Source organism: Periophthalmus magnuspinnatus, chromosome 11 (assembly GCF_009829125.3).
Source record: "Periophthalmus magnuspinnatus isolate fPerMag1 chromosome 11, fPerMag1.2.pri, whole genome shotgun sequence".
Classification (NCBI taxonomy): domain Eukaryota; kingdom Metazoa; phylum Chordata; class Actinopteri; order Gobiiformes; family Gobiidae; genus Periophthalmus; species Periophthalmus magnuspinnatus.
Window position 1 is genome coordinate 24,952,794 of NC_047136.2, and position 19,984 is coordinate 24,972,777.

At 38.4% G+C, this 19,984-nt stretch overlaps 1 protein-coding gene across 1 annotated transcript in view; it reads right to left on the reverse strand.

The window, feature by feature from the left end:
* LOC117378586 (ubiquitin-conjugating enzyme E2 E2-like) overlaps nucleotides 1–19,984 on the reverse strand; it is a 107,054-nt gene continuing 87,070 nt past the window's right edge. Inside the window, exons 5-6 of the mRNA XM_033975212.2 lie at nucleotides 14,896–15,043; nucleotides 1–1,430 (exon numbers count right to left, since the gene is read on the reverse strand). Coding sequence (XP_033831103.1) covers nucleotides 1,333–1,430; nucleotides 14,896–15,043 — 246 coding nt within the window. The 3' untranslated portion in view covers nucleotides 1–1,332. The remainder of the gene's footprint in view (nucleotides 1,431–14,895; nucleotides 15,044–19,984) is intronic.

Below are 19,984 nucleotides of genomic sequence, written 5' to 3' on the forward strand. Positions count from 1 at the left end.
TTATCACATTACAACCAGTGTTTAATTGTATCTCACAAGGCATTAAATGTACAGCAAACTAGCACTACCGTCATACATGGTGATGGCCAAACCTGCCCAACACAAATAGTACCGCGAGCCTCTGGAACGCCATGCACTAATATTAACCACTGAAGAACTCACTAAAAGCACTCGCTCCAATCGTCTCCACATGATACCATCACGTAAAACAGGAAAACACGCACGCTTTATATAAGGAGGGTGGCAACAATGTTATCAACAATGCTATACCATATGGGGCTGTGGCTGTAGCAGACCTAAAAGTGGATTTGTACAGAGATTTGTGCTAAGGCTCATGTGTGTGTGCAAATTCCAGCTACAGTCAGGCCGTGCCATGAGTTGTGCGTACATATTTATGTGTAACTGGGGGTTGTTAACAGCAAAAGAAGATGTGACAGGAAATAATCATAGCAAGATATGGATACAGGTGAGAGGTTGTGTGGACTGTTTAGTATTTTCATAAAGCTTGCATGTTTAAGTGTGGAAATAGCCACCTGGCGCTTGTGACAAAACCTTTGTGAACCACTATAAGGCAAGTCTAGAAATGAGCCAATTATGACTTGCACTGTAGGTCAGGATACTGAAATGAATCACCAATCCTTGGTCTGTTCTTCAAGTCAAAGCTTCCACCTAATCTGCACTTGTTTGTGTGCTATAAAAAGTGAAGAGTGACTAGTCCACATTGGGAGTGCCACTTGAAGTTGTTTTAAAAGGATCTTTATGTATTTTGAAGACAAGTTTGGCCTCTTTTATTCCATCTTCCTTTTGATGTAACAGCTGAACTGTAGCCTCCACCAAACCCCATCATATGAAAAGCTCAGCTTCTCTATTCACTCAAGGCAATATACAAGGCTGGTTGTTCTGTTATGTAATACATGACTATTGTATACAGTTGTTTTACAAATGTTCACATGCATGCACACATCCTAACACATGCATACTAGTAAAAACATACAATTTAAGACCCACACATCAATCTAAATACAGATGAACTGATAGCTCTCCTACAATCCCAGCCCCATATTAACAATAAGAACATCAACATCAACAAGAACAGTAACAGTATTAAAGCTTTTCATGACCATATCAACATTCAGTGTATTGGAAAATACAATCCCAATAGACTCTGTATAAAAAAGAAGCTTTCAAGTCAGCATGGAACAGAGAACAGTTCGTCTTTTGGGGGTCCGGTGGATGAGAGGAGTGGGTGTGCTTCCATAGATCTTAGACGGAGGGTCAGAGAGGGGTCAAGGGGGCTGCAGAGCTGAGGGGGTACAGCAGTGACAGATCAGTCTATGTGGCGTAGCGCTTGGTCCACTGTTTGGCTATCCTATCGTGTTCCGCTCTGTTGGTCAGGTACTGTGTGGCGATGCTCCCAACCAGAGGGTCAGCTGTGGACACAAAGGAAGCATGGATCAGATCATGTCTTTGGTAATCCAAGAATCATTTTGTGTTATGTGTATTGTGTTATTATTTTATTATATATTGAATAAAGCTAAAGAAAACTCAAACCAAGTAACAAATAATGATATGACAATACTTTGATACATGTTGTGAATCATCTGAATCATCTGAAATCATTGGTTGTTTGCAAACAAAGAGATTTAGATTGTTTAGATTAGGCTTCGGAACTAATTCTCCATCAGATCCCTGGCTCATTGTGGACAGCAGGCATCAGCTGTTAGCCCACAGCAAAGCACCTGCTGTTCCTACAAAGAAATTAACATAATAGGTTCCACCAACTACAAAACAAATCCTGTAATGGTTTGGTAATTGACATTTTTGGTGCAATCATTCCAATCTTACAAAGGTTCAAACTGATTTTTTCCCCCTCCTTTGAGTAAGCAATGTCATGCTACAGCAGCACTGGGCTCCCACTTGGATTTTGCAGCAGAAGGTAGAAGCAGATGCGAAACATTGATGAGATGGATTGTGTCTACTTATGCATGAATGAGATTTATTGGTTTGTCAGAAAAATAAGTAAAGTTTTTGTTACTTTGCGCCATGGCACAAGTGAGCTTCCAATACCTGTCTTTATTTTTTTGTGTTTTGAGAGTAGAGTTGTAGAATAACTGACGTAGCCCGAGAGTTGAGAGGTTTATTTGCTATCAGTACAGGACCCAGACATGAACACTCAACACATCATGGTAGTACTGTCTATTCAAACCTCCTATGCCAGATAACAACGACTGAGCAAGAGGTGTCCTTGGTACTGTAGTGCAATTTCTCAATCAGATACTAAGGAGATTTGTGTCTAGACTTGAAGATTTTCTATAAAAATTAGACGAATAAAAGGCAGAACATTTTTGTAGAATTAAAAGACCTATATTTATTGGAGAGATTTATTGTTCTCACTAGGGCTGCATGATAATATTTTGTGCTGTGAAAACATTATTATGGTAATGTTTTAATTTACTTTTTGGCACAATAAGATGTGTTAAATTAAAACAAAAAATGTACATGTTCACCTTTATTTGTCAAACTGAGACTTTCAAAAACAGTACATATCAGCCAGATGGAGAACTCTGTGTTGTTGCAGTATTGATTATTGCGTCAGCCAATATTGAGATAATGATATTTTCGCAATATATTGCGCAGCCATGTTCCACATCTCTTGACCTAGTAAAACAAGCTCACGTAAGATCATGAGAACAGGAATTCATAAGTGTGTTTTGTTTCAGTGTAGTTAGCTCCTCCATTCAGACAGATAAAGTGAGTGCAGCGTTCACCAGCGATCTAGCAATCAGACCAGAACTGAAGAAGCCACGTGGCCAAACGTCTTCACTCTAAAACTTTTGTCCAGTTGAAAGAATTGAATTTTTCTTTTGCTAAACAACAAAAAGGCTATCTATTCACCTCGCATGGGTCTACTGATCTTGACAGCAAATACATTCTATAGAGACTACAAAGCTACTTTAAAGCCTCCCAGAGAATCAATGCAGTGTTGACTTGTTGGTCAAATGAACATAAAACATTTTACACAAATCTAGTCTACTTCAAATCATATTTTAGCAGCAAAACTTCTCAACTTCTCCACTGATATGAATGGGATTCCTGCTTAACTGGAAGTGCCACTATATCAAAAGTGCAGTTTAGTTGTATCTAGAGGCAAAAGTATTTATTTTCTTGTGTTATCCATTATTGTGTCAGCCAATATTGAGATATCAATATATTTCCCACAGCTATTAACCTAGAAAAGCACTGAAACCTGTTATTCTGTCTGTTAGAAGATTCTCTACTTGAGTCAAGGTTTAGTCAATATATCTTAATGGGCCTGTACTATTAATTTGTTTTGCCCAAGTACAGATAGATTGTATAAGCAGATCTTGAGGTCAAATTTAAAATCATTTATTCATCAGGAATCAGGAAATACATGTTAGCATGCTAGTTGTTGTTAGCTTTAGCTCTCTGAAAATTGTGAAAATTGCTTAAAACTCATCGCTGTGAATAATTAGGATGCTCAGAATGCATAAGATAAGTGAGGAATAACTTTGAACCACTGCAAACCGTTAATATTAACTGCTTTTTTCATGTTTTTAAGACAGTAAAAATCAGATACAGTGCATTTAACCATTGCTGGATATAGTCCCCATGACTTGGTGAAGTCCTCTATTAGTTTTTCTAGTTCATTCAAAGTCTTGCCTCAAATTAGCCTTCTCTTACCCCTCCTAACATCCTTTTGATCATTACGTCTCATCAAAATCAAGCCTGGCTAGTACTTCCCTTCACCACTGAGATGAAATGAGCTCATCCATTTTAACACCAAACACACTTGATCGACAACCTCCTCCTCTCCTGCTACCCACACACTATTGCTTCCTCTTTCCGTTTCTTGCCTCATCAAAATCTTAAGTTTCCTTTTTTTTCCTCTCAGGCAGAGACCATTGGCACGTATCTCATTAAAGCGTGGGGGAATAACAGTTAATCAGTCCTCCTAGGATAGCCGTCGTCTTCCCTCTGAAAGCTGATCTACCATAGGCCTCCTCGTAGGGCTGCAACAATTCATCAATTCATCATGATAGTCAACTATAAAAAATAGTATTTTGATATCATTATCAGAACAACCCCAAAATACATATGAAAAGACCTTTTTATAACAAAAACAGTGACATTATGAAATCAAAATGCGAAAATATAATACAAAACAGTTGGCTTGCCCTGTCCAGGTGGGTGGAGAGTCCCTGAATCAAGTGGAGGAGTTCAAGTATCTCAGGATTGACAGGAAGATCGGTGCAGTGTCCGCAGTGATGTTGTCGCTGTATCGGACTGTTGTGGTAAAGAAAGAGTCGAAAGGCAAAGCTCTTGATTTACTGGTCAATCTATGTTCTTATTCTCACCTATGGTCATGAGCTCAGGGTAATGACCAAAAGGACAAGATTGAGGATACAAGCGATCGAAACTGGAAGGAGACCCTGGGGAAGACCCACGACACCCTGGAGGGACTATGTCTATCAGCTGGCCTGGGGTCCCGCTGAAGGAGCTGCGGTGAGGGAAGTCTGAGAGACCGGCCCCAGAAAAGTGGAAGAAAATGGATGGATGATACAAAACAATCTTCAGTCATCATATTTCAACATCTATTTGGTTGGTAATGTATTTAAAAAGTGTACAATAGAAATTATTAATCAGTGACTGGTCGACTACTAAAATAACAGTTGCCGCTGCAGTCCTCGTGTCTAGATGCATATCTGAACATAGCCACGTTGCCCAGGGCTTATGTGTCGCATGTCATCACTTCTTCCCTTTGTGTCTCCCGCTCACTGGACATTCAAAAAGTCATCTTAAATTTTTTATTAGCTGCCGGGGGGATTCCTGCTGTCATGGGATATGGAGTTGTGTACACTATCTGGACCATGGTGTACCAAGGATTTCTTTTTCTAGAGTTGGGGCTGCACCGGTATCAGTTTGTCAAGCATGTAATCACTGCTCCCTCAGTCTGCCTCAAAGCGCTGGTGAGAAGTGGGATGGGATTGATAGCGCAAGATTGAGGAAAGCAGTTTATGATGTTTGGGGTGATAGAGTGCCTATAAGACATATATCAGGGGCAAATTTTCAAAAAACATCTCTGCAGCAATTATGTTGGTACAGAAGATCATGTAAGGTCATGAGAACAGGAGAACCTTTTTAAAACTATTCCTGCATTATTAAAAAATACATTAAAAAAACACAACAAAATGTGTATCTATTCACCTTGCACGCAGAAACCGATTGACAGCAGTTAAGTTCTATACGATCTACAAAGACATTTTAAAGCCTCCCTGAGAATCAGTTCATTGTTGACTTGTTCGTGCTTTGAACATTTTACACAAACTAACCTACTTTATATCATATTTTAGCTGCAAAACTCTTCTCAAATTCTTCAATGAAATGAATGGGATTTTCCCTTAACCAGTAGTCACACCACACAAAAAGTAGGATTTAGTAGCATTTAGAGGTTAAAGAGGGTGGGGGGATTAAGGTCAATAGCCTCTCAACCCACTGAATTTACAATCTTAACAGATGTTGCATTGTAGACACTGCTCGGCAAATGGCCATTTCAAATTTCATAAACTGTTGAAAAGATTACCCAGAAAATAAGGAGAGGTCCAAGAACAGAACCCTGTGGTACACAAGAACTTAATTCAAATAACAGTCAATATTTTGGGGGGGGACAGAGACAAATGATAGGCCTGGCCTTATTAGACTAATGGGGGGGTGGGGGGGTTACGTATTCAAAACAATTTTCAAACTATAAATTAACATATATAGTAAAGTGCTACTCATGGGCTTGAATAGCATTACATTAATCCAATGTGTTAAAGTACTTTAATTTAGCAACTATGAATAATTTCGTGTTTGTTTTATGTATGTTAACTCCAAGGCGTTCAACTTTTGTTTTTGTTTCATGTCAAGCCCAGTTGTACCAGATCTATCAACTATAAATCAGGTCAACAAATCTGGTTTATGGTTGATAGACATTCTCAAATCCCTAAATTATAGGGATTTGAGAATGTTGTGACATCATTAGGCCTGTCACAATACATTTTGAAGTAAAATATATTACTGAAGAAAATACAGACAATAAACGATACTATTGAAACTCATTTATGCCACTGACACGACAAACCTACAGTAATGTTAATGAACATGAGTTGCAATTAATAAAAGAAACACTTAATAAGTCAAGAAGTTATGTGTTCAACCCTGTATAGCTCAAATCTTACCGTAGTACAGAAAAGTAACAAAAAGTTCTACTAGTACAAAAAAAAGTACCCATGATAAATATTGACACCTAAAATGAATTCTTTCATCTGTCATGGATAGAACAATAAGTTGATATAATGACTGTGACAGGCCTGGATGTCATGTGCATGTGCAACATATAGATCTACAAAGACATTTTAGAACAATCTACGATAGACAGGTTCTAAAACAGGAAAAACTGAAGACTTCTGAGCAAGCCGCGCATGTCTCCTCCCAACAAAAGGCATTATTCTACAAACCAAAATTCACCTTGAGTCTTTTTAGCTGATCTGTCACTTTGGGCTTTGGATAAAGGACAAGAAAAACAGGCTCGCTGGCATTTGTTGACATTGAAGTCAGCTCTGCAGCCTAGAGCTACAAAGTCTTGATACGCTGGCACCCATTCATGCAGAAATCTGCCTGTAAGCCTGTAAAAACCTCCATCATTGAAACCCTGGAAGGATTAGCGCCATTTGCTCGTCTCACGCACCGAGGGGGGGGAGTTCCCTGGCTTCTCAGACAGTATGTGACGAGAAATTGACCCAAGCAAGGTAAGCGTCAGACAGATCAATATACAAGCCAACTGGGAGCCATGATGACCACCATTGAATGTCTATAAGCCCAGTGGTTTCAGTCTGTGGTGCTAGATTACAATAGTGTATTGCACGCAGTTAAAATCATGCTCCTGCTCCTGGTTTGGTCAGAGATTTAGACTAAATTAGTTCTGAATTTGTCTTGACCTGATTCAGGACTCTTTAAGTTCTCAGTATAGTAAAGTGACATATTTATTTTTAGACCTCTTAAGACCTGGTTTTGTTCAGTTTTAGACCTGAATATGGTTAAAACTTGGTTGCGCATTTCTTACAGGTTAAAGCTGCACTGTGCAACTTTTCTAGTCAATTACAGGTGTTTTTATTGCTCAAAAAAATCCAATCCTTCAATGCAAAGATCTGGCCTGTAACTTGGTCTGGTGGTGTTACCTGCTTATCAAGATAGAAAATTACAAGTTTAATGCCATAATGTGAAAAACTAAAAGCAAAGCAATAACATGTATGGAGACAAGCAGGTGCAAACTCTCCACCAGAAAAAGTTGCACAGTGAACCTTTAAGTTAAGTATTTATCAGATTTGTCCCAAATTCTGACCGCTTGGTATCGTCTTGGTGTAGTCCAGGTTCAGTATTTATTTAGCCTATTTTAGTTATTAGTTTAATCCTATTTAGCCTTGATACTCTGGATGGCAAACTAATTTTCAACAGTTTTTTGATGCAGACATTTAAGACAATTTTTTTAAACACAATCTGACAACACTGGTACCATAACGTCATTCACCAGTTTCACCATGATCACCTCTGATTTGCAACCCAAAACCAATTTTACTCTCCTGTCAATAAAAACGTGCACCATATCGTTCGTCATCTGATACAAGCTAGAGAGCGCCGTTTGGGTGAGTTATGGCGTTTCCGTGGTCCCCTCCTTGTAATAAAATCTCCATGCATGCTGATGAGTGGTGGCTGGGGTGCAGGTTTGTCGAGCGTTTTAGACCGGGGGCAGGTAATTGGATGTTGGAGGCAATGCACCGCTGCCTGTGTAAACACGATGTGCTAATAAATAAAATATAAGCGCAAATGTTGGTTTTAAAGGCGGGGCGGTGCGAGAGGGGCTTTCCGAGGGCAACGGACTGGAGAGAATGACTGGGCAGTGAATGTCAATATGAAAATAGTAGATTATAAATATGGGGTAATAGTTTTGACAATAAACGTCTCAAAACTAGGGCTGTCAATCGATTAAAATTTTAAATCGCAGTTAATCACATTTAATTTGACACATTTTTAATGTATGTTTTTATAATACATTTAGCTTTAGAATAACATATTTTGCATTTTATCTTTTTGTTATTGCTCACTTTACTAATGCCTTTATTTGTAAACATGAATACTATCTGTGTTTTGGACATCATATCTTAAATGTCATATAAGCCTAACTGTAATGTAGTGTGTAATGTGAAGCACGGACATGATGATATGTTTTATTCATTATTATCATCAACATCCATTCATCTAAACACTGCTGTGGCTCTACTGTCAAGTGCTCTACAGTAATGTGCTGTTTCACTGTCTGACTCTTTCACAATAAAACTCTTTTGGCAGAAGCAGTTTACAGAGACTTTTAATGTTAGTTAAACTAGTGGAGCCTTGACATCTTAAACATCTTAAACAGCAGAACTTTTAGAAGTTATCATACTTTTTGAAGGCTATTGTTTTGCACATTTTGCAAACATGCTCCAGGATTTTAACATCGAGACATGATATGGGTAGGCGGGTACACTGGGACCGGCGCACGGCTCAGATCCTCCTCTCCAGAGTCCAGTCTGACCCTCGCTCTAAACTTACACTTGCACTGTTTTTTGTATGGATCTCTCACCTGTCTCCTCAGATTCAGCTGAACTTGGAGAGTGCTGATGAACAAAATTAACATGCAATTTATTTGCATAAAAAAAACAACAAAAAACTGCTGCCGTTAAAAGGACTTTGCATTAATGTGATAATAGTGCATTAAATCTGACGGCCCTACTCCAAATATTAACAGTAAAAGTCATGTTTTAAATGTGATTTGATTGATTGGCATGCTGATATTACCTGGCGGGGGGTCCACCATCTGCTTGCCGTCTCCATAAATATGCTATTACTTTGCCTGGAATGTTCCACGGTATGGGATTTAACTCGGCTGGCTTTGTGGAGACAAAGATAGCCGAGTTAAATGCCATAAATGACAAGCAAGTTCCATGTCAGATCTGTGGAGAGGTGACTTTGTTTAAGGTAAGAATGCATGTTTTCTTTTAAAGATATTTTTGGCGTTACAAACGCCTGTATTTGAATAAATATTAGACAGATAAGCAAAGCAATAACATTTTAATGGAAACAAGCTGGAGTAGTTACCTTTGTAACTACATAGTTACAAAGTGAAGGACCTTTAAATAAAAATTTGAGTGACAAAATAACATTAATTTTAATGGACAACTTGCTATTGTTTGACTTATTTTGAAATACCAACATGGGATATGCCAAATGGTGACATTATTAGTTCCTCTTCTTGTAAAAAGCTGTAAAAAAGTTGCAAATGCAGCCACTTAAATCTACTCTCTATCCAAATACTGGACAAGAACACTATTATCTATGACTTATTTTGCAAAAATGACTCAAATGCTGGAAAACTGCACCATGTAGCAGTCAACCCAGTAAACAAAGATGACATTAAATCTTAGACCTTTTAAATCCCCATTTCAAAACAAAACACGTTTTACCGCCTTAATCCTTTTGTGTAAACAGGTCAATATCAGAAAAAGATGTTATTTTGTCAGGGCAGATTAGCAAACCGGAATCCGTGTGAGAGAGAGAGAGGTCTTCAAATGAGACAAGCTGCTGAAAGGGGACCGAACAGCGCTGCCCGTATCAAAGAACGCGCTTGTCGATCGTGGCTCTTTTGTGTCCGAGGCATCAGTTCATTTCATCTCGACGACGTGTGAAAATGTTATACCGCTGTGGGGACATTTAGAGTGTAGTAGCAGAGGAAGGGGTGGTGGGGGTAGACGAGCCATCTCATTTCAAGAAGGTGGAGGGGGGAGGAGGGGGGTGTCTTTATCAAAGGAGCCATCCCCGAGAGCGCACAGGCTATCAGCGCACGAGTCTGCCACAATCAACCTTCCACACCATTCACCGCTCAAATCACCTGTCCTTACTCTCCCAGACCCAGACGCAGCAGCCGCAGGCACTTGGGCGAAAATGGGGAAATGGTCGAGCGAATGTGAGAGATTTTATTTTAACAACCCATTTTTACTGCCCATGGTAACTTTGACAGACAAAACAGAGAAGCGTTACAAAGCAGAGGCAACAGAAATAGGACAAGGATACCCACTTTTTCTACTGATGTTTAATGCTAGCTTTAGTTAGCTTTAAAGAACACATATGCATTCTTCTGGCTTTTAATTCTCTTCTCCCACTCCCACACCTGTCAGCGATGGGAATTAACATTTAGAAAGTAACAACTGAAGTCTGTATTCTCAGTAAATGCTATGCTAATAGAGCCATGTGTTTGTTAGGAAAACAATTTGATTGTAGAATGAGTCTGGTGATTGTTTATGGTCTTAAAAACTGTGGGGGAGTTTTATCTATGACACAACTAAACTGACAAAATTTTTGAGTGCCCAGAGAAGACCACTCTGTATTAGTGGAAAGTATGAATGAATCAAAATACAACTTTTTGACGAGGAGCCAAAAATATAACATGGTTAAAATGTAAAAAAAATTCAATTTTGCATAATATGTGTTTTTTTTTAATAGCATCACAAAGAGGTCATGTGAAAAATGTACTGGATTCTAAATATGGTTTACAACAGTATAAAAATACTTTATGTTTAAAAGCTGCATTGGGCTAATAATGTAATGAATTAAGTCATTGCTAGAAGACATTATAATAAGCTACAGCGCCGCTAACTCAAATAAACTCTGAGTCATTAACCACAAAATGACGACTATTATTCACATTCCAATCGAGTGTGACCTTGGCTGTCAGTTGAATTATGAATAGATCAAAATATATTTAATGTCTTAGTCATACAGTTTAGAACAATTCCGAATGAAACAAAGAGAAATTATTCAAATGAAAAAGTGATTGTCTAAAAAATGTTAAACGTAAATCTTTGCACAGTATTTTCATGTTGTACAAAACCAAAAAAACTCATTGCTTTTATGTATATATTTCCTGTCTTTTAAGTGAAAGAAAACACCTCAGTAAACATACAGAGGGGGTAGAGTAGCCAAAAATTGTACTCAAGTAAGAAATTACTCCAGAGTAAAAAAGTATTTGGAAAACTACTACTCAAGTAAGAGTAACTGTCTGGACGGAACATCTGATTTATAATTTGAAGTTAATCCAATTTGAAGGACAAAGCATTAAATAATGAAGGATAGACACATATATGACAAAAACTACATAATATCTGAAGGAGCGGTGCAAGAAAAACAAATGTTCAGATAATTTCATATTGTCAACATAAAGCTATTTTCACTTGTAGACTTACTCACAGTGGGAAGGGGAACTAAAACTTTAATTAAAGTAATAGTACTGTTACTTCAAAAAAATATGACTAGAAGTACAAAAGTGTTGCTTGAAAAATACTGTGAAAAGTACAATTTCTTTAAAAAGTGACTTGAGTAAATGCATTATTTTCATCAAGTTGACTGGAGTTTAGCGTTATTAAGGATGTACTAGTGTCTTGCCCAGAGACACAACAGCAGTTACACTTGAAACTCACTGCACCACTATCACCCACATCTGTATACAAGTATTACACATTTGTACTGAACAGTAACTGAGTATGCCTTTGCTACTACATAATACAGAATTATACAGTTAATCAAATTTGGCTTTTGACGACATAATTGCGAGGATAAAAATATGTGCACGTTTCAACACGTCTTATTGTACCCATAACACAAAAGAGTACAAGATAATTTGAACTGGAACAGAGTTAATAATTCCACATATCGTTTTGGCTTTCTTTTCATTTTGAGCACAGTAGAAATATAATCTGGATGATGAACGACCACAGACTTGCGTGAATAATCTCGACCGCGCTCCGATCCTTATCCAGTCACTTCCGTATGAATTCCAAGTGTTTCATCACCATACCCTTTTACAATGTCTCTCCTTTATCGCCTGTATCACTGCTCCAGTATCACAAAATAATCACTTTTGACTGCATTTTTACGCAAGAATAACGAATCTTGTATTGCAGACAGATATCTCACTTTATGTCAAACTATCAAAATTAAAGGTGCACTATGTAACTTTTCTAAATGGGGTCTGTCACTTGTTGTTTTGTCTAGAATACTCCACGGTATGACATTAAACTTATTTATCTTGCATTCATTCACTCACAGTGTGAGTCGCTGTCGACCAATCACAACCACCTTTACCTCTCCCCCAATCAGCTCTCAAGATGTGTATTTCTTGTACATACACTCTCCTCTATCTTTCTTTGCTCATTTTAGCAACAAACAGCAACCCTTATCTGGTCTGCTTATACCGTAGCAGCAGAACCATCAGCCACCCCATCTTCTCCATCTCTGTAAAGGGCCCATATTACATTATTATCTGATTTATGTTATCAAGTTGTTTCCACATCACAAACATACCTGGAGTTTTGTTTCATTCATAACACACATAGCCTTCATGTTTAGGCTGAGTTCTTCTCTTAAACAGACAACAGTCTGTTCCACCTTGTGACATCATGGTGTAATACAGGAAGTGCTCCACTGTGTTTTTGAACTCCATACACCATCACTAGACTCATTTGGACCGTTTCAGCCCTGGAATTGCCAATGACTATTAAACTAAAAGTAAAAAGTGGCTGTTAAGCAGAAAACTACCGCTTCAGGACATCGTAAGGTGGAACAGAGCATTTTGAGCTTTGTAGATGTAGACAGACGAATAAACCAGGATCACTTAAACATGTGTGAATGAAACAACTCCAGGGATGTTTTTGAGGAGGTAGCAACATTTTAACATGGCTTAAAGCTCACAAAAACGTCAATTTTGCATAATCTAGAACCTTTAAAAATCAATTATACTCACTGTATTTATACTGCATTTGTGAGTGCGTACATTACATTTACACGTACAAAAGAAACCTGACCATCAAACACACCTGGGGACATAGTGGATTTAAGAGTAACTGTTGTGTTTAAGACATAATGAAATTTAAATTTAACATTTTCTCTTTCATTTTTGTCTTTGTCTCATTAGTTTCCCCTTTTTTGCATAATCTTCCTCATCAAAATCTGTTGAGGTGTGAACAATCAGAAAGAAATCCGATTACCCGCACCAGATGTAGCAGTTAATATGACATTTGAATCCTCTGATAGCACCAAATATCAGACAATGATCAGATCTTTGGTGTGGACGTAAGCGTAGACGCTGTCTGTTTATATCTCTCTACATTTCAGTAACATTTGTTCTTTTGAAAGCTGTAACATTATATTTCTGATGTCATTGGGTCTGCTTGTACGCCTCCATTACTGCTGTTCTCCTCGCTGATGTGTTCTTTATATGTACAGATACACAGAACAGAACTGACACACTCCACTGGGTAATATACAGGCAGAAAGGACACATCACTCACCTGTCGTAGCTATAATAGTCTGGGGGTATGACGAGAGGAAGCAGAAGCAAATGCTCTTGGCATTTCCACGACTTATTTATGACATTTAGTGTATTTAGTTAGTAACGTTCATGAGTCAGGTATGAGTCTATATTATTGTATAGCCCTTTAGTTGCATGGTTGACATATAGACATACAATCACAAATACCTATTCTCTAATCTAATTTACATATTTTTCAACTAGATATTTTATATAAAGGTGAAAAAATATATAAACTGAATGGTTTTATAGGAGCTTGGATTTTTCACCATTTGTTAATTTTGTCTATATTTAAAAAAAAAAGAAAATTTTTACTTATTTTAACAAGAGATCGACCGATGTGGCTTTTTTCATGGTCGATGCCGATAGTTTAATACAGAGCAACCGATGGCTGATAAGCTCTGCCGATATTTTTTGGACAATATGTAGAAATGATTTTGATTATTTTTCTCAAATTATGTAGTTTAAATTTACTACAAACTCCCCCTGTCTTAATCTTTAATTTTAACCCTCTTTTTTGGCCAGCAGTGATATTGTAAAGTGTGAAATGAGCGTAAAGAGAGTGAGGAGAGACATTCAGTAAAGTGACAGAGAATCACACTTACCATAAAGTATGTGCCATATGCCAGCCCAGAATGCTAATATAGTGTGTCTATATCCAGTAACTAAATACTCATAAAAAATTATGCAATGAAAATAACGTAAACATAAATGTTACAAAGGACATTCGGTGACTGTTGAAATCTAAAATCTGCTATTAATGCAAAACTGATTTTTTAGAGTGTTTAACCACGTTATAGTAGTTTCCCCTTCTCATTTACCCTCTTGAATTTGTTTTTAGTATGATTCATGAATTTTTGAGTAATCTTTAAACTCCTGTATTCAAGATGTCATCAACCCCCCCGTTTTCACCACAATCTGTACCTGCCCACTGCTCTGTGATTTACTTTCTTAATCAGTGATACGTGTGGGATTCTGCAGCGCTGCGTAGTCATTTTTGCACAAATGAAAAAAACAACAACAACAAAACACTAGCTCCCTAGAGTAATGTGCAGTTATCCATCGAAAGAACCAACAGCTACATGGCTCTTTGTTGTGATGAAGTTTGCGGCGACGTCAGCTCCCGTTGGGCACCGCAGTTTTCTAACTGAGAGGTCAGCGGACTTGTTTCTTTTATTAAGTCATTTTATATTAATATTGATCCACAGGTGTCACAGATTATAACTATATAGCAGACCCGAGCGCAGGATGTCATATGTTCACATTTTGTCCTATATCGAAACAACAACATATTCAGGTGCATTTCGCCATTAGGTTAACATGAAAATATATATTTCACTTTTTCAATATTTCCCATCCGTAATGAGAGGAGAAGCCAAAGTCAAACAGTGTAATGAGCAGTTTGGTGGTGGTGTGTGTGTGTGTCTGTCTCTCACCAGGGTTGCAGTCGGTGAGCAGGGAGCAGATGGAGAGAAGGACCTTGGAGATGGTCAGGGCTGGACTCCAGTTGTCCTTCAGGATGTCCAGACAGATCACACCCTGACTGTTGATGTTACAGTGGTAGATCCTGGTGCGGAACGTCACCTGGAAACACAAGCACACAGTCAGGGAAAAGGTTTATCACAACACTGAAGTAGTGATGTGATATTTTTGTAATTGTAAGCTATGATTGTGTGTTTTAAATGGCTTGGTATTTCTATAAGTTCAAGTGTTTTAATTAAATTGGTTCTGGTTGTTTTATGTAAAAGTACAGTGCAGTAAATTATCATATTGAGGTGGGTGTAAATGCATTCTTTCTTTCTATCCATTGTCTTCCACACCTGCACCTCAACACCACCATTCTAAATTTAAAAGCTCAAAAACCATAATCTGACTTTAGAAATGACTCTTTTCAGTTTTAGACTTTTCCTGTGGTATATCTAAAATATAAGTTTAGCAAGTCTCTGACCTTTTCTTTCTTTCTTATATGAAATCCAACTAGATCAAATCCCCCTTTAAAAAGTGACGGAATAAAACTTTCATTCAATAAACTTAAAAACAAACCTTAAGGTAGAGTTTGTGTGTGTGTTAAAGGTCAACATAATACCCCAACTCAAGAGTGTATATGTTAAATTTTAAGCAGCAGCTGGCAGCGTACCCTTCAGATAAACACGCCTGCAGCCGTTAGCAGAGCCTGACCTCATGCATCATTACGACTTGACCTCTGACCCCTGTGCTTTCTTACACACAGTGCTGAGAAGACAGGAGCGCTGCCCCTCCTTTGTCCTTCTGTTATTCTCTCATTAACACCGTCGCCCACCCGTCCTCTTTCTCCAAACAAACAATCCAGACATGACATTTTCACTGAACAAGAAGTCTTTTTCTGTGATTCTCTACAGAGTTACATAATGTTTAGTATTTTGTTCACCGTTGAGACCAGGCAAAGCTTTTGTGTTGTAAGATGAATACAGTGTAAGTTGACAGGCCAGAGGCACATATTTGTTATTCAAATAGTTAGGACTAGGACAACAAACTCAACTCATAAGCTTAGGTCGACTATCACCATCATGTGACATAACAGTATATTGGCAGTGGCACAGTGGTTAGAGCATTCACCCACAAACCCAAAGTCTGGTGGTTCAATCCCAGATCTGACCAATGCGCACTACTGTGGTGCCACTGAGCAAGGCACTTCACTGTAGAACATTCTGTGTGTTCTGAAAACTTAATACAAAGGTTTACTTAAAGAGGTTATATAGCGCTTTTTTAGTTAGCATTAAAGGTCCTATATTACGCAAAACTGACACTGACTGATTTAAGACATATTATAATGTTGTTACCTCCTCAAAAACATACCTGGAGTTGTGTTTTGTTTCATTTGCACGTTTAAGTAACCCTTAATTATTAGCCTGTCTCAAAATGCTCCGTTCCACCCTGTGATGTCATGTAGTGATAGTTTTCAAGTTAACAGCTCCTTTTACATTTAGTTCAGTAGGGATTGGTAATTCCATGGCAAAACCACAGTGGAGCACTTCCTGTATTACCACATGACATCACAAGGTGGAACAGAGTTTTGTTTTGTTTGAGGGAAGAACTCACAATGCAGCATTTATGAGTTAAAATTATGGGAATGAAACAAAATAAAACTCTAGGTAAGTGTTTTATGAGAAAATGACATAATATAGATCAGTGGTCCCCAACCACCGGGCCGTGGACTGGTACCGGTCCGTGGATCAATTGGTACCGGGCCACCGGCCGTCCAAGAAATAATTAATTATTTCCGTTGTATTTATTATCTGAGTCTGAACAATCGTTTATTTTGAAAAATCTTTTATTTTGAAAAATGACCGGATTCTCTCGGTTACATTTCCGTCACTTGAGCGCCGACAACTTAACCACTTAGCGTTCCGACGGCCCGCACGCGTATTGCGTAATTTTACACTGCAGTTTTACGTTTTAAACATGACGAAACAGACAAAACAAAGGAAGTACGCGACCGAGGACACTGTGGATGTTTGTACAAGTTAAACTAGAGGCATCTGGACCCGGAGCGGTTCATGGAACCGAGTGAAGATCTCATGGTGGACTCAGGAGCAGAGGACCTGATGATTTGATGGACTGGATGCTGTTCCTGATCGGTAAGTGTGGTTTATTCTGCTATTGTGGGTCAAATGTGTATCATGTGTAATCATTAGCATTAGCTAATGCCAATCTGCGCCCCAAAGTGTATAAACGCTCAGCAGACAAACTAACAGTGATTCTGACACCTGTGGGTAAAACTATAGGGTGTTACCTTTACAAAGACCCCAAACTTGTGTATTTACTACTGAGGCTTCAATAGTGGTGATTATTTTAATTTGGAGAGGTCAGAACAAAGGCAATTTCACCAAAATGACCCGGAATGCTAAGGGGTTTTTAACCCACAAATTAGCAAAATGAGTAAAAAAAAAAACTCCGGTCCACGGTAAAATTTTCAAGTGTTGGCCGGTCCGCGGTGATAAAAAGGTTGGGGACCACTGATATAGATCTTAAAACAGTATAATAGATGTCCTTTAAAGAGATTATGTCATGCTATTTTGGTTTTTGCTTTTTAATTTAGTATTAAACTCTAAATACACAGAAATCATTATTCTGTTCATTGTTAACAGAAATATTGATCTACGGCTTAATAATAGAAACAGCTTCATTGACTTCCTGTTCAAAACTGCAGAACTGAAAGGCTGCGCCTAGTGATGGGATGGTGGCAGTTCACTGCAGTAGATTTTCAATTACATTTTTATTTTTCAAAATGATTAGAGGGCATTTCTGAACCCTACATGCATGGCCCAGAGTCTAAATATCAACAAGTAAGTATAAATAAGTGGGGGAGATAGGGGGTAGGTGAAAACAGGAATTTTCTAAGCACTCAAATCTCAAATGCAGGCCAATACAGGATTACTCAAACATGCATGAATCAATCAAACTACAACTCTGAGTAATTTGTTTACGAGGGAACACTGCGAGGGGCCGCTGTTAAAAGCTCCAAAAAAGTCCATTCAACATAAGGTTAAAACTTGTATTTGAATAAAGCCTGTTGAGTTTCAAACAAACAAACAACGCCAAAACCGTGCAGCCAAAACACCATTTGAATTCCCAGAACACTGTGAATTGCTTCCAGGTAATTTCAATCCATTTGCAAAACTCATCTTTGTAATCGTCACTTATCGGGACCCTATCATTGAGGACATCATGAATAAAAAGAAGACACACACACATAGCTGACAGACGCCGCAGGAAAACATTGGCGTTCCATTGTGCTAGAGGATTTATTTGGATGTCGGAGGGCACACAGGGCCTTACAGAGTGGTCTAGTGCTGTCTCATTACCAGCCTGTAATCCTATCATGCCTGTGCTAATACATAATGATGCTAGCCTTATGTCACATGGGCGAGAGCTGCTCCAGTCTCTGTGCTTTTGTCCATGGTGTCACCACACACACAATAGACAGTGATTGAATACACAGAGCTCCACATATAATGAGACTTCAGACTTTGGAGGAAGATTTTGTTGTTTTGTTTTAAATGGCAATTTTTAAAAGTCGATGCTGTTTATGTATCTAAATCTGTTTTTATTGTAGCACTTTGAGCTTTGTGTTCAAATGTAAGAAAAAATCAAATGTATTATTATTATTATAGACAATATAAAATTGAAACAAGTCCCTAGTCCCTAAACTTTCATTCATTACATAGCCCGTCACACTTTAAGGGACTCTAGTGTCCACACTCACAGAGCGATTCGGACAAGCAGCTCACTACATTCAGACGTTCGGATGTGACCCTGGCGTCTGGGTGAAAAATGTCTGCTAATCTTCGATAAAACTTAAAAAGATTTCTGTCATAAATAATGATCAGATTGGACTGGCACACAAATATTTATGGTCTAATAATAATCACACAAGTTTATCTGAGATGTGGAAATTATTGCTCTGTTAACAGCTCAAGTTAAGGTAAGCGGCTAACACTAGCAACTGTATACAGTAATAGTTTATTTAAGAGTTTTATTCATGATCAGCGATCAATAGTGTGATAAACCAGCATTTCTATCTGCTTTATTCAGTCGTGTTGTGTCCAGTTAAAAACCTGTCGTCACGCATTTGTTTTTCCAACTCTTGCAACGACCAGTCTACTTTTCAAGGTGGATTGTGGGAAATTTTGAGTGCACTATTTTCTCACCTGCTGGTCATTTGGACATCACTAAAAATAGCCCTAACTAGGGAATAGTGAGAACATTCGGACACAGCCTATAGTTTTTTTGTCATTTCACTCAACCCTCGTTACAGTGAGTGTCTTACTCCTTGACACAGGTTTAGCATGAATCTACCCATAACCAATCCAAACCAATAACAGACAACAAAGTAGTGGTTTATTTGCATCTCTGATCTACATTACATTTTCACTTGATACTTTAGCACTGGCATTTGGCATCTCTGAGCTAATTATTTTCCGTTTATTTGGTCAGTGCATGTTAATGAACATGCATGGGCTAATTTCAATCTGTTGTTCCACATTTGAACTCACATACTCTTGTTAATACAGAAGTGTACATGGACACTGGAGGGCAAAGAGGATCAAGTGTCTTGCATGACACAACTACAGTATTCACTACAACCACTACTGCCCCACTATTTCACCTGGCATTTTCAGCGGTCTCCCATCCCAGGACTACCCAGACCCAACCCTGCTATGCTTCCAAGGTGAGATGGGATTGGGCATTCTCGAGGTTGTATGGATATATACATTACAACATACTCCGATATTCAGCTTTAGCTAGCACTGAGCCATATTGAGCTAACATTTGTACATGATCAGCTGGGGTTAGCATCTGGCTGCACCGAGCTAATGTTCTCGCATGATCAGTTAGAGTTAGCATCTGCAGCTGTCAGGTCTGTGCTTCTCATGCTCACTGCCTGACTAAAATAACACACCAGCAGGAGGCCATAGACTCAGCTTACCCTCGGACCTGACAAACTGCGCTGACCACGGGGTCTGGGCGATATGGAGAACAAGG